Source organism: Bombina bombina, chromosome 3 (genome assembly GCF_027579735.1).
Source record: "Bombina bombina isolate aBomBom1 chromosome 3, aBomBom1.pri, whole genome shotgun sequence".
In the NCBI taxonomy this organism is placed as follows: Eukaryota; Metazoa; Chordata; class Amphibia; order Anura; family Bombinatoridae; genus Bombina; species Bombina bombina.
Genome location: NC_069501.1, coordinates 694,759,457 through 694,773,108, shown reverse-complemented (window position 1 = coordinate 694,773,108; position 13,652 = coordinate 694,759,457). Strand labels below are relative to the sequence as shown.

The window sequence follows — 13,652 nt, the reverse complement described above, 5'->3', positions numbered from 1 at the left end:
TAGGCCTAGGTAACAAGTGGAGTGCTATTAATAGCGCAGGCCACTCTTTTATGATCGCAGGACCATGCAATCTGGAATTACAAGCCTATGGTAAAACATAATTACCAGAGAATGTTTAGTGCAGCCTACATCTCTTTAGCACGTTCTATACTTTCAATGTATAGCGCGGTCACACTACACATCACTCATATTGTGAGAGTTATGTTAAACTCGAATGCAACACATAACAGTGCTAAAAAGGTAGCACGACTTGAGACCTGAAGTAAAGTATATATACATATTAAATGTAAAATGTAAGTTTATTATTTATATAAATGTACAAAAAGTGACAAGGTGTTGAAGTGGGAAGGGCTCAAAGGTGTATATATATATACACACAGACATATATATATATATATATATATATATATATACACACATGTATGTGCACACATATATATATGCACACATACAATTAAATACACACACATATATATATATATATATATATATACATATATATATATGTGTGTGTGTGTGTGTGTGTGTATGCATATACCCCTTTGAGTCCTTCCCAGTCCAACACCTTGACATATACTATAATCCTTTAAAACAATGTGAACACTTTTTTATTGTTTTTAAAATAGAAATACTTGAAATACCATTGTTCTTCACTTATAAGTAAACAGTAAACTTATCTGACTTCCAGATGTTAACATGCCTGAGGCTTTCACTCGAGCGCAATCTTTTAACTTGAAATATGAGTGCAAGAACAGGAGGGCTATTTATTTAACTTGAGTGGTGTTAGCATTCATTAGCACTAATATTTTTGTTCTCCACTTGTAATCTAGGCCATAATGTTTAAAACACACACTCTTAAATGTATTGTAAACTTTAGTTGCATATTGATGAATGGCATGAACCAGCAACAAGCAACTTCAAAATTAAGCAAACATGTTGTGATATTTATAGGTGGAGGAAATGATTCACATGAAGATGTACTGGCATAGTCTTTAGCATGTCTAAAAATAGGTCTATATGTTGCCATTGTGCTGTCTGCCAAACCATATTGTACATAAACAGGACAGAGCCAGCATATGTGCCCATTATGGGCGCGATCAAATATACGACGCAGGTTTCGGCGCAAGTGTGGGAACCTGCGCCGTCCGTAATTTCACCTCGCACATCGGGGTATTACATAAACCCCGCCGGCAGTTCAGAAAGTGCCGTAAGTCTGATAAACTAGTGATGTCCAGAAATGAGCGTAAATACAAATTTCTGGAGTCACCAGTGACTTACGGCACTTTAGAAACTGCTGGCGCCTAAGAAAAGTAAAGAAAATAACAAATCTCCGGTAAAAGTCTAACACGCCTCCCAAAAATAAGCCCGACACGTAAAACCCCCATATCCGCAATCCCCCCTCTCATTACTAATATTAAATGTATTAACCCCTAGACCGACAACCCTGTTCAAATCAGCCAATAGGATAAGAGCTACTGAAATCCTATTGGCTAATTTGAACAGCCAATAGGATTTCAGTAGCTCTCATCCGATTGGCTGATTTGAATTTGAAGGCTCAAATCAGCCAATAGGAATTCAAGGGACGCCATTTTTAATTGCGTACCTTGAATTCCTATTCAGTGTACGGCGGAGATTGTATAAAGAGGATCCTCCACGCTCCATGGCTCCGCGGTCACCGGTCTTCAGTTCCAGAGTCGCCGGTCTTCTGTTCCAGCGTCGCCGGTCTTCAACTCCGCCCTCCGCTCTGTGCCAGCTGGTTCCTGGAAGAAGAAAAAAAGAGGTCGCCGCTTGGAAGAAGACTTCACCGCCTGGAACAGGACCTTCTCCGCTGAACTTCAGGATAGGTGAGGACCACTTGGGGGTTAGACTTAGGGTTTTTTAAGGGGTTTTTGGGGGATTTATTTTATTTAGATAGGGTGGGCAGCAAAAGATCTGAATGCCCTTTTAAGGGCAATGCCCAACAAATGCCCTTTTCAGGGCAATGGGTAGTTTAGCGTTTTTAGTGTTAGTATTTTTTTTGGGGGGGTTGGTGGGTGGGGGGTTTACTGGTATGGGGGGCTGTGTGTATTTTTTGTGCAAAAGAGCTGATTATCTTGGGGCAATGCCCTGCAAAATGTCCTTTTAAGGGCTACTGGTAGTTTATTAGATTAGGGGGTGTTTTTATTTTAGGGGGCTTTTTTATTTTCATAGGGATTAGGTGTAATTTATTTAAAATTTTGTAATTTTATTTTTTATTTTCTGTAATCTTAGATTTTTTTATTTTCTGTAATTCTTGCTTAAAGGGACAGTCTACTCCTGAATTTTGATTAGACTGCCCCTTTAATTTATACTTAGTTTATTTGTATTTTAAAAGTAGTGTCATTTTTTTTATATTTAATAGTAATTTTAGTATTTTGTAAATTAGGTCATTTTAGTTTATTTATGGGGGGTTAGGTTAGGGGTTAGGTTTATTGCGTTGTGGTTTAGGGGTTAATACTTGATTAGGTTTATTGCATTGTTGGCTATGGCGGTTTAGGGGGTTTGCGGTTGACAGGTAGATAGACATTGCGCATGCGTTAGGTGTTAGTTTATTTTTGCAGGCATTTTCGGGAGTTACGGTGCTCCCATACTCAGCGCAAGGCCTGCTACGGCTGCCTTTTATGGCGAGGTAAGAATGGAGTAAGATTTCTCCATTTTCGCCACGTAAGTCCTTGCGCTGGATCTTGGATACCGATTTACGACACGGTCCCATGTTAGCCTATGGGAGTAATAATTGCGAGCGACGGGTAAAATATACGTGTGTAACTTGTATGCTTCGCCGTATATGTAATACCAAAATCGCGTAAAATCTGGCGGCGGAGGATTTTGCAGGCAACGCTGCATATGTAATTGAGGCCTATATGTTGCACATACATGTTCAGCAGAAGATCGCAGAGTATTAAAAAAAATAAACATTGCAATTGACAATTCCTCATGTAAGGCAAATGTCTTTTTTATTCACCAGCCACAAGTCTCCTCATCTTCAGCTTCCTTGTCTGATAATAATCACTGTGTAATGCTCCATCTAATGATGTGAGATTTCTACCCTAAAGGCCACTGCTACCTTTATTGAATTAGCCCCTTGACAACTATTTCATGCTCTTAAAGTAGACCTAAATGTCTCAGTAGATGTAACATTTAATGCTATCCTTCTGCTTTACTTTCTTTTTAATTTATTTCTGTTATCTATTGAAAATAATTCACTACACACTCTGTTCACTGGAATTTCCTTTATTTGGGAGCTCTTCAAACTATCCTTGTTAAACTGTCCACCAATAAGGGTTATATGTTAGTAGCTACCTTAACAGAAATGTTTGCCTCTGGTTTTCTGTTCTTCTGCATGTTGCTATGACTACCGATTTGCCTTGTCGCTTTGTCTTTATTATATTTTAGATTTTATTATTAAACTCCACCTAGTATCAATATACTAAAGTTCTGGTTTAGAGAGATAATTAAAGAAATATTATTTTTTATTATTATCATTTTTAGTTGCATTAGTGTCAAGAAAAATAAAATATTATTTTTTCAACATGCTATATCTTGTGAAATACAAAGAAAACGGCAACAAAAATCAGTTCAGTCATTTTAATTCAGCTTAAAATCAAATCCTTGTACTACCATGAAAGGGACAGTCTAGTCAAAATTAAGCTTTCATTATTCAGATAGGACTTGTAATTTTAATCAACTTTCCAATTTACTTTTATCATCAAATTTGCTTTGTTATCTTGGTATTCTTAGCTGAAACTAAACCTAGGTAGACTCATATGCTAATTTCTAAGCCCTTGAAGGCCGCCTCTTGTCACATGCTTTTTAAATTGCTTTTCACAACAAGAGACTGATTGTTCATGTGGGCCGTATAGATAACATTGTGATCACGCCCAGGGGTTATTTAAGATTTAGCACAATATAGTACTAAATGCAAGTCAATAGATAATAAATAGTTACAGTCATGTGATCAGGTGGCTGTCAGAAGATGCTTAGATACAAGGTAATCACAGAGGTAAAAAGTATATTAATATAACTGTGTTTATGCAAAACTGGGGAATGGGTAATAAAGGGATTATGTATCTTTTAAAACAATAAAAAGTCTATTGTAGACTATACCTTTAATGCTTTATTCAATTTAACACAAACACTTCTTTGGATGTCACGTGGTGCAGTCTCGCTTATGCAAGCCTGCTTACTGATAGTTATAGTTAAGAAGCATCGGTTTTACAGACAATGATTTTTAACTTAGCTGCCACCTCTGATGTGTGTGTGTGTGTGTGTGTGGGGGGGGGGGGACTTACCCAAACTCATTTATTTGGGTAGACTTACAGGTCCTGGGTGCAGAGCTGCTCAAGAACGTCCCTGTGCAATAATTAGGCAGTAAAACAAATAATAAATGAATATTGCAATAATGTTATACTTTCAATAATGAAACATTTTATGCTTGTTGTATTATTATTTAAATGGATTGTTAGCTTACAAAAGTACAATCTCTTTTGTTTTGTAAAATACAGACAAAGAAAAGAAAAAATATCCAAAATGGTTATAGTTAGAATATTATACATGCGCTTGCATTCCAAGAACTGATGTAACTCTTTCGGTTAGATTACGAGTCTTGCGTTAGCCTTAAAAAGCATCGTTGAGAGGTCCCAACGCTGCTTTTTAATGCCCGCTGGTATTACGATCCTTGCAGGTACAGGTGTACCGTTCACTTTTTCGGCCAGACTCGAAAATACCGCACATCCACTTACGTCAATTGCGTATCCTATTTTTTCAATGGGACTTGCATAGCGCCGGTATTACAAGTTTTCCAAAAAGTGAGCGGTACACCCTCTCCTGTCAAGCCTGGTACCGCATTTAAAAGTCAGTAGTTAAGAGTTTTATGGTCTAACGCTGTAGCATAAAATTCTTAACTAAAGTGCTAAAAAGTACACTAACACCCATAAACAACCTATTAACCCCTAAACCGAGGTCCCCCACATCTCAAACACTAAAATTAAATGTTTAACCCCTAATCTGCCAAACCGGACATCACCGCCACTATAATAAATATATTAACCCCTAAACTGCCGCACTCCCACATCGCAAATACTAGTTACATTTTATTAACCCCTTATCTGCCATCCCTAACATCGCCGACACCTACCTACATTTATTAACCCCTAATCTGCCGCCCCCCAACGTCGCCGCCACTATATTAAAGTTATTAACCCCAAAATCTAAGTCTATCCCTAACCCTAACACCCCCCTAACTTACATATAATTTAAATAAATCTAAATAAAATAACTACAATTACCTAAATTATTCCTATTTAAAACTAAATACTTACCTATAAAATAAACCCTAAGCTAGCTACAATATAACTAATAGTTACATTGTATCTAGCTTAGGGTTTATTTTTATTTTACAGGCAACCTTGTATTTATTTTAACTAGGTAGAATAGTTATTAAATAGTCATTAACTATTTAAAAACTACCTAGTTAAAATAAAGACAAATTTACCTAAAGTTACAATTACACCTAACACTACACTATTAAATTAATTCCCTAAATTAACTACAAATAAATACAATTATCTAAAGTACGAAAAAAACAAACACTAAATTACAGAAAATAATAAAATAATTACAAGTTTTTTTAAACTAATTACACCTAATCTAATCCCAATAATAAAATAAAAAAGCCCCCCAAAATAATAAAAAGCCCTACCCTATACTAAATTACAAATAGCCTTGAAAAGGGCCTTTTGCGGGGCATTGCCCCAAAGTTATCAGCTCTTTTACCTGTGAAAAAAAGTACAATACCCCCCAAACATTAAAACCCACCACCCACACACCCAACCCTACTCTAAAACCCACCCAATCCCCCTTAATAAAACCTAACACTAACCCCTTGAAGATCACCCTACCTTGAGAAGTCTTCACCCAACCGGGCCAAGGTCCTCAACGATGCTGGGCGAAGTGGTCCTCCAGACAGGCAGAAGTCTTCATCCAAGCCGGGAAGAAGAGGTCCTCCAGACGGACAGAAGTCTTCATCCAGACAGCATCTTCTATCTTCATCCATCCGGCGCGGAGCAGGTCCAACTTCAAGACATCCGACGCAGAGCATCCTCTTCTTTCTTCATCCGATTTTTTTTTTTTGTATTGACTGTCCCTTTAGGATCCAGTTTTTCTTGTACTGTTTGTAGATTTATTTTAATCTTAATACGGCATACTTGTTAAAATCAAGTTCTAATTACACTTACTGTACATAATATGAGTCTGTTTAGCGCACGGAAGCTTTACGCCTTCTTGCATTCTTATGTTATATTTAATACATTACAGGTATCCTGGCACTACTTTCTGTCACATGACATAAGCAGAAGGTTGCTACTGAAGGAAGTGGAATATATTGATTCATTCCCAGGACTACTATCTTCAGGTGATTACAACTGATGTAAAAGAAAATTATTTTACAACTTCAAGTCTTTAAAGCGATAAAGTATTATTATATTAATCACATTGTCATATATTACTGCTACATCTGAAATCCTCCATCAAAGCCAAGAATAAGCAAAATCAATAAGTCTGTGAGAAAGTAATTTTATCATTGTGAATTAATTTTTTTTTTTCACGAGTCTTTTAGATCTAGGTGTGATTGTTTCTAAGTACATATAGGTTTCTAAACTTTGCACTTTGAGCACAGCTGGGTCGTGCGACTATCATTTCTGATTGGGTCTGGGTCTGTTTCCGTAGTTCTCTGTAGATCCCAAGCACAAAGGGATTTAACACATAGGGCTCCATTTAAGAAGCTGCTTTGGAGTTCCTTCGGCTGCTTTAGAATAGAATAATCAATAAATGCAAAATAAAACAACAATGAAAAAGCACTTAGTTTGGATTTTAAATGAGTAGTAGATTTTTTTAAAAAAGGTCAAAGTTAGTTACATTTTCCTTCCTAATGCATCATGTGATAGCCATCAGTCAATCACAAAATGCATATATGTATATCTAGATTTAAGTTCCCACGGGAATAGGGCCCTCATTTCCCCCTGTTTTTGTCTGTAAAATGTTGCCTTTTATTGTATTGTTTCTCTGTTGTACTTTCATCTTTGTACCCATGGGGAGCACTGTGGAATCTGTTGATGCTTTATAAATAAAAGAGTAATAATAATAATAATAATCCTGTTAATCTTGCACCTGCTCAGTAGGAGCAGGTGCCTCAAAAAGTGTGCATATATATAGATTGTGCACATTTAGATAATGGAAGTGAATTGCAAAGTTGTTTAAAATTGGGTGCTCTGTCTGAATCATGAAAGTTTAATTTTGACTTGATTGTCATCAGACCGCTGCTACTCCAATCCTGAAATTACGTTTCTTTATGACCCCCGGACTTCTCAGACCAGGGTGATTGACAGCTCCTGCTCATCCCTCAATTGGTTACTCGAGCAGGATGCAGAGTTGCGCTAAAAATGAATTCCTACATAGGTCAAGCACATTGGTCAATCAATCATTGTGTAGAATATTTTAGGGTCAGAGCTCAGAATCTAATGGGATCCACTCCAGACTTTCCATTTTTAGAGTTAATTGCAGGAAAAGCAGGTAAAAATAAATGTACATTACAAAGTTTTTTGGATTAAACATTTAGGGCCAGATCACAAGTGGAGCAGTATTTAACACACCCACTCTCGAGCTAACTACTCTAGAAGTAAGCTTTTTGCTCGAGTCAGGTAGCACTCATATTACAAGTTGAAAGCAAACTGCTCTAACCCGATGCTCACAAAAAGCGAATTTAGAATATCGCACATGCGTTAACAAATTCCCCCATAGAAGTCAATGGAGCAAAAAAAGTGGAAAAAAACACCCTACTTGCGCGCAAACCCGACTGCATATTCTAAAATTTGCTAACCCGACATGAAAATATGAATATTTCACATTCCTAAACAGAAGTCACCGTGATAAAACTATCACTAGGCTTCTATAGGAGGCGCTTAACTCTTGCGAGAAATATATAAAGATGCAGATAATAAGAAGTATGTGCTGGTATATGAAACGTGGGGGAATGTCAGCTAGCAATGAAGCAAATAACAATATTTTACACCAAATGTACCCACACGGTACGTTAGATATAAGGTGAATAATGCTATGATGAAATGTGAAAATTGTACAGATCAATAGTATAGGCAACCAGATCTGGAAAGTCCAGCGAGTTTCTTCAAATGTCCATCAGTACTTGAACAGGCTGCTCTCTGTCTTCACCCAACTGGATGATGTAATTCTATGATGTGAAACAAAAACAAAAACAGAGGCGCCACATGTGTAGATCAATATAACCAGAAAATCCAATAAAGGAGCAGAATAAGGGTACTCACAAACGAAGCGGCACTCTCTTGTGCCAGTAGGGGCGGGCTGGTTTTCAACAGCAAATCAGCTGGCTGTGTGTTGATCTCCCCCGGATGAACTGGAAATATTTGTCTCCTGGATGACAGACTACTGCAAAAACTGCAGTGGAAGGAGGATAGATATCCCTGTTCATATATACATACGAGACACTGCTATTTTCAATATATGTATGGTTATATGTGCATTTTGTTCGCTGGACTTTTCTACACCCCATTGTTGTTGGTTTTGCATCTACAAGCACTATATATTTTAGATCACAGATTTAAGAATTTTTATTTATAGTTATGGTCAAACGCATCACATACTAATTAGGAATCCAGACTATTATATTTAATACATTGTATTACAACCTCCACCCATTTGGCCCAATCACACTCTCTCACCACATATTCATAATCTTTGTTAGCCCATTCACACACCCCTACACTCTTATTTTATCGGGTGACAATGTCACTACCTTATGGTAACCATTTAAAATGTAATCCACCATGATTTAGCCCCTTATTGTTATTCACTAGTTAGTCACTTCACATACACCATGACACTTTATTTATATATACGATATCAAATGGCAACATACAGACTTCGGAACGCAAACCACATATTTTTGGTGTATTTTGTAGTTTCGAAGTTTGCATTCTAAGTTTTTTTCTATGCCTTTACCAATTCACAGGGAAATTCAGAGATCTTTCTGATCGTCGAAACCACAATGTTTAATCACTCCATTTATGATTATTTTTATTGACATGTGGACTTTATGCTGTATTGCCATGAGTCCATGATGTGTAATTTGACTATTAGTGAAATGTATTCACTTATTTTATGTTTTATTATATAGATCGTAACATTACAAATACATAAACAACCAATGGCACGATACTAATCACAATTCACGTTTTTCCATTAGTGTCAGAGTTAGATATGGGCGTAACCATCTCGCCCTTAGTAACCACAATAGGACAGGGATACACACGCTCGGGTCGTAGTGATCATGTGATCACGCGTCGTCTCTTTTGACGTCTGAATTACGGCATTAGCCATTCGTTACATTCCCGACCACATGACGCTACGTCATGATAACATTATTTGTAACATGCAGCATATAGTGTAACCAATGAGAATGCCATACCAGGACAGGCCCCCAACATGGTCGTAATCTATTGGCTAGGCACGCAACATATGTTAGCTTTTCTACTACGATAACAATATCCACAGGGTACGATCAAAACTGCCAATTATCGATCTAACTGTTCAATACCATATTATCTTTATAGACACATAGGTAAATAAGGTTTTATAATTTATAATATAGTTGTGACATATAATTTTAACTAATTGAACAGCACACTACCACAACAATGGGGAGTGCTGGGAAAGGAAGGACATGATAGGTCAATCTGTGCAAAGGAAGGGGAGGGTTTATTTGAACATTAGGTTACTGAGCCCTATATAAAGGGCACCCATGTATACAATGAATATACAAGCCTGAGGAAACGGGGTGTTCCCCGAGAAACGCGTTGTTTTATTGTATGGTCTATGGGGAGATAGGTTGTCATCACCCAGCTGTAATTTGTTATACCGTTTGGTACTTTTATTTTGTATAATAAAATACTGATTTTATACTTTTACATAAGTCTGGTGTTGATGTAACTACCCTCAAAGCAGTAACCTAAGGGCACTCTAGCTCTTCCTCCTCCTTCCACTGCAGTTTTGGCCGTAGTCTGTCATCCAGGAGACAAATATTTCCAGTTCATCCGGGGGAGATCAACACACAGCCAGCTGGTTTGCTGTTGAAAACCAGCCCGCCCCTACTGGCACAAGAGAGTGCCGCCTCGTTTGTGAGTACCCTTATTCTGCTCCTTTATTGGATTTTCTGGTTATATTGATCTACACATGTGGCGCCTCTGTTTTTGTTTTTGTTTCACATCATATTTCACATTCCAATGTTCTTCACATAACATAATATGTTCTATTTATTCGTAAATACATATTTCTATATATATCTCATGTTTTTTGGCACAACTATTTATGCCAATATACATATATATATATATATATATATATATGATTATATATAGGTGTGTATATATATATATATATATATATATATTCACATATGGTGAATCATCGCTCTTCTATCCGCCAAGCCTTTGATATCAAGAAAGCAGAACAACCAGTGGCTCACCACTTTCTAGAAGACAATCACTCAGTGAACGACCTAAGGTTTCGTATAATAGACCATGTCCCCCCACTCCGAAGGGGGGGAAATAGAGAGAAAATTCTACTCAGGAGAGAAACAAGGTGGATTTTTGAGCTTGGAACTCTTGCACCCAAGGGACTCAATGTCAATACAGGATGGCAATGCTATCTCTAATGTATGTTCATTATGAGAGTTCACATTACTATTTAGCCCTTGGTACATTTAAATGCCCACTTATTTGGGTACCTCTATACTCATAGGGGTCCTGATTAAGCTAATGAGAGTCCACATATATCCATCATTTTGGAATTTTGGCTGCTATATATTTTTCTGTTGTCTTTCTTTTTGCTGATTTGCAATTTTGACAATATGCCATTCACTTGTTTGGGCTTATGTCTTGTATATGTCTGCTTTTATTTTATTTTATGTACATATATCTTTTCAGATTTGTTTTTTTCATTGTTTTTTTTCACAATTTACGTTTAAGGTTTGTGTTGCAGTCTCTGTGTGGGTCTAGACATGTCACTGGTGGCACCCCATTGGTCTCTTCTGTTAGATTTTTGTTTTGATTTTTATTTTTGTTTTGTTTATTGTTTTAAAGTTTTGTTTGGCATCAGAGATGGATGCCTTTGTGATTTGATATGCCCCTGGTTGGCTTTAAGGTTCATGTTAATTTTTATACACATTTTTATTATGTCTGGTATTTTGTACAGTTTAGTTCATTCCCCTTGAGATGACAGGTAATATTGACATTGGTGCACCTTTTAGTGCTGATGACCGAAGATTTTTTGGAGGGGCCACTCTTGGCCAATGATCTCTTAGTTTGTACATATTATTCAATGTTGACTCACACCGGTCCCTTGTCTCTAACACTGAACAGTTAGGGCTTCGAGAAAGTGCTGAGGTATTCAGCTTATGACTATTGCTGATGATCGGTCAGATGCCCCTTTTTATGTTTCATACTGTAGGACATTGTGCACAAGTCTCATGTGCACGTTCTACAGCTGTTATTTTTGCAGTATGACCCCCCCTCCCTTAGGCATATTGATTTGTTGTTCTGATACGCTGGCGTGGGGTGGACTACGCCCCCTTTCCCCCCCTTTTTTTGTGCTTTTGTGCTATTGGTCCTTTTCAGTATGTGTGACTACTAAGACTCCTCTGGATACGCCCGCTGGATGTTTTTACATGAAGGGTTGCGTGTCTTTAATGAATAAGTTTGGTCTCATGGTTGATATTTAGCATGTTTGTGGCTTCTGTTTATTTTGTGCTGGGGACCTCTGATTCGTTATTGGCGTGACCACGCCCTCTTGAGTTGGAAAATCATAGCCCTTTTCTTCCGGAGCTGTATAGCATAGTATGAAGTGATGCCTGTAGTGGGGCTTGGTTGTTCTGATTGGTTCATACCGCATACAGTTTGCTGGTCACTATGACTACGGCACAACATTGTTTTGATGCTATAGACTGGTTTCTATGTGTTTTCATGTGAGGCTTTTGCACGCTTTGATGCGGCACTATGTGTTCTGTTGTAGCCAGTGTTTAAGTTATTTCTCTCTTGTGCAATTATATTGGCTAGATTGACAGCGATTGTTGTAAGTGTTGTGTTTTGTATACTGTATGTCATAAGGGGTGTGGGTGTATCCACCATCAGGTGGTGCTATTTTCGGCAATTTCTCTGTCTTATTGGTATGAACTGTTGATGTTTGGATTTTGCCACTATATTCTCTTTTTTCAGTTGATACCTATGTGGGTGCCTTTGTGACATGGATGTGATCACCATTTAGTCTGCTTCATTAGTTATTGTCACTTTACATATTTTTATACAGCTTATTAGCTGTTTTATATTATGTTTTGCACATGCTGTTTCCCTATTGGCCGACTGCTGAAGGAGGGTCTATCTAGGCTTTATAAGGCTCACTTTTTTCATTGTTTGTTTATCAGAGGAAGGGGCTTGTTTACCCCAAAACGTCACACCAGAATACATTTGTTTGCCGACTGAAGACAAGTGAGTGCTTTATTTTTATTTTGGATATATATACAGATATATATAGGAATATCTATTTGAAAATACATTGAATATATTCTGCTATGGGCAGAACATTGGAATGTGAAATATTTAAACATAAACTGATTGTTTCCTACTGTTTTGTGTTTGAGTGAATACTTAAGTTGTCATTTGCATCTTTGCACATTTTTATGCTTTTATTAGGTTTTTATAGACCAGTAAATTAAGTGTATGACAATTCTATTTGAATATTACATTTTGTGCATTTAACTGTTATGCCTCATAGACATATAAAGATTTGAATGTAAGTCCATGAAAATCAACATTCAGATATAATTGTTTTCTTAAAAAGACCTCAGACTTGGGGCCTGATGATCTAAAACTCTCTGCTCTTGAGAGATTATCTAAGAAGTCTCGTCATTGCTGTGAGGTCCCTCAAACTGTTTTATAAAAACACATTTTAATTTGAGAGCTGTTTATCTCTCTATGCAGGGTTTTGTATGTTAAGGAGAAACATTTACATTACAATATAATGCACAACCACAGATTTTGGGGCTGATTTATCAAGCTCCGTATGGCTCGCCGGAAACAGAAGTTATAAAGCAGCAGTCTAAAGACCGCTGCTCCATAACTTGTCCGCCTGTTCCGAAGCCACCGACAGAAATTAACTCGATCGAATACGATCGGGTTGATTGATACCCCCTGCTAGCGGCCGATTGGTCACAAATCTGCAGGGGACGGCATTGCACCAGCAGTTCACAAGAACTCACTGTATCATGTCCGCTCGCACTATGATAAATCTACCCCTTTGTGTGATTTCTCTTCATGCAGTAAGCTCATCAGGACCTTGACAATTCACATCTATGAAAATCATATGTCAGAGTAATGAAATCTAGAATTCGAATATTGATTTTAATCTATTAAATTTAAGAAAAATATAATTCAAAAATATTAAACTTAATAATCTTGGAAGATTAAAATATGAAGCCTATCAAAAGAAATACTTAATGGGTTAAAAAAATGAACAAATTTAACCTTAAAGGGACAGTCTAGTCAAAATTAAAC

The 13,652-nt window shown here is 37.2% G+C and overlaps 1 protein-coding gene across 1 annotated transcript in view; it reads left to right on the top strand.

The window, feature by feature from the left end:
• The window catches only part of LOC128652486 (uncharacterized), an 868,114-nt gene that overhangs the window by 705,443 nt on the left and 149,019 nt on the right, over window positions 1–13,652 (top strand). The window contains exon 90 of the mRNA XM_053705422.1: window positions 6,331–6,427. Coding sequence (XP_053561397.1) covers window positions 6,331–6,427 — 97 coding nt within the window. The remainder of the gene's footprint in view (window positions 1–6,330; window positions 6,428–13,652) is intronic.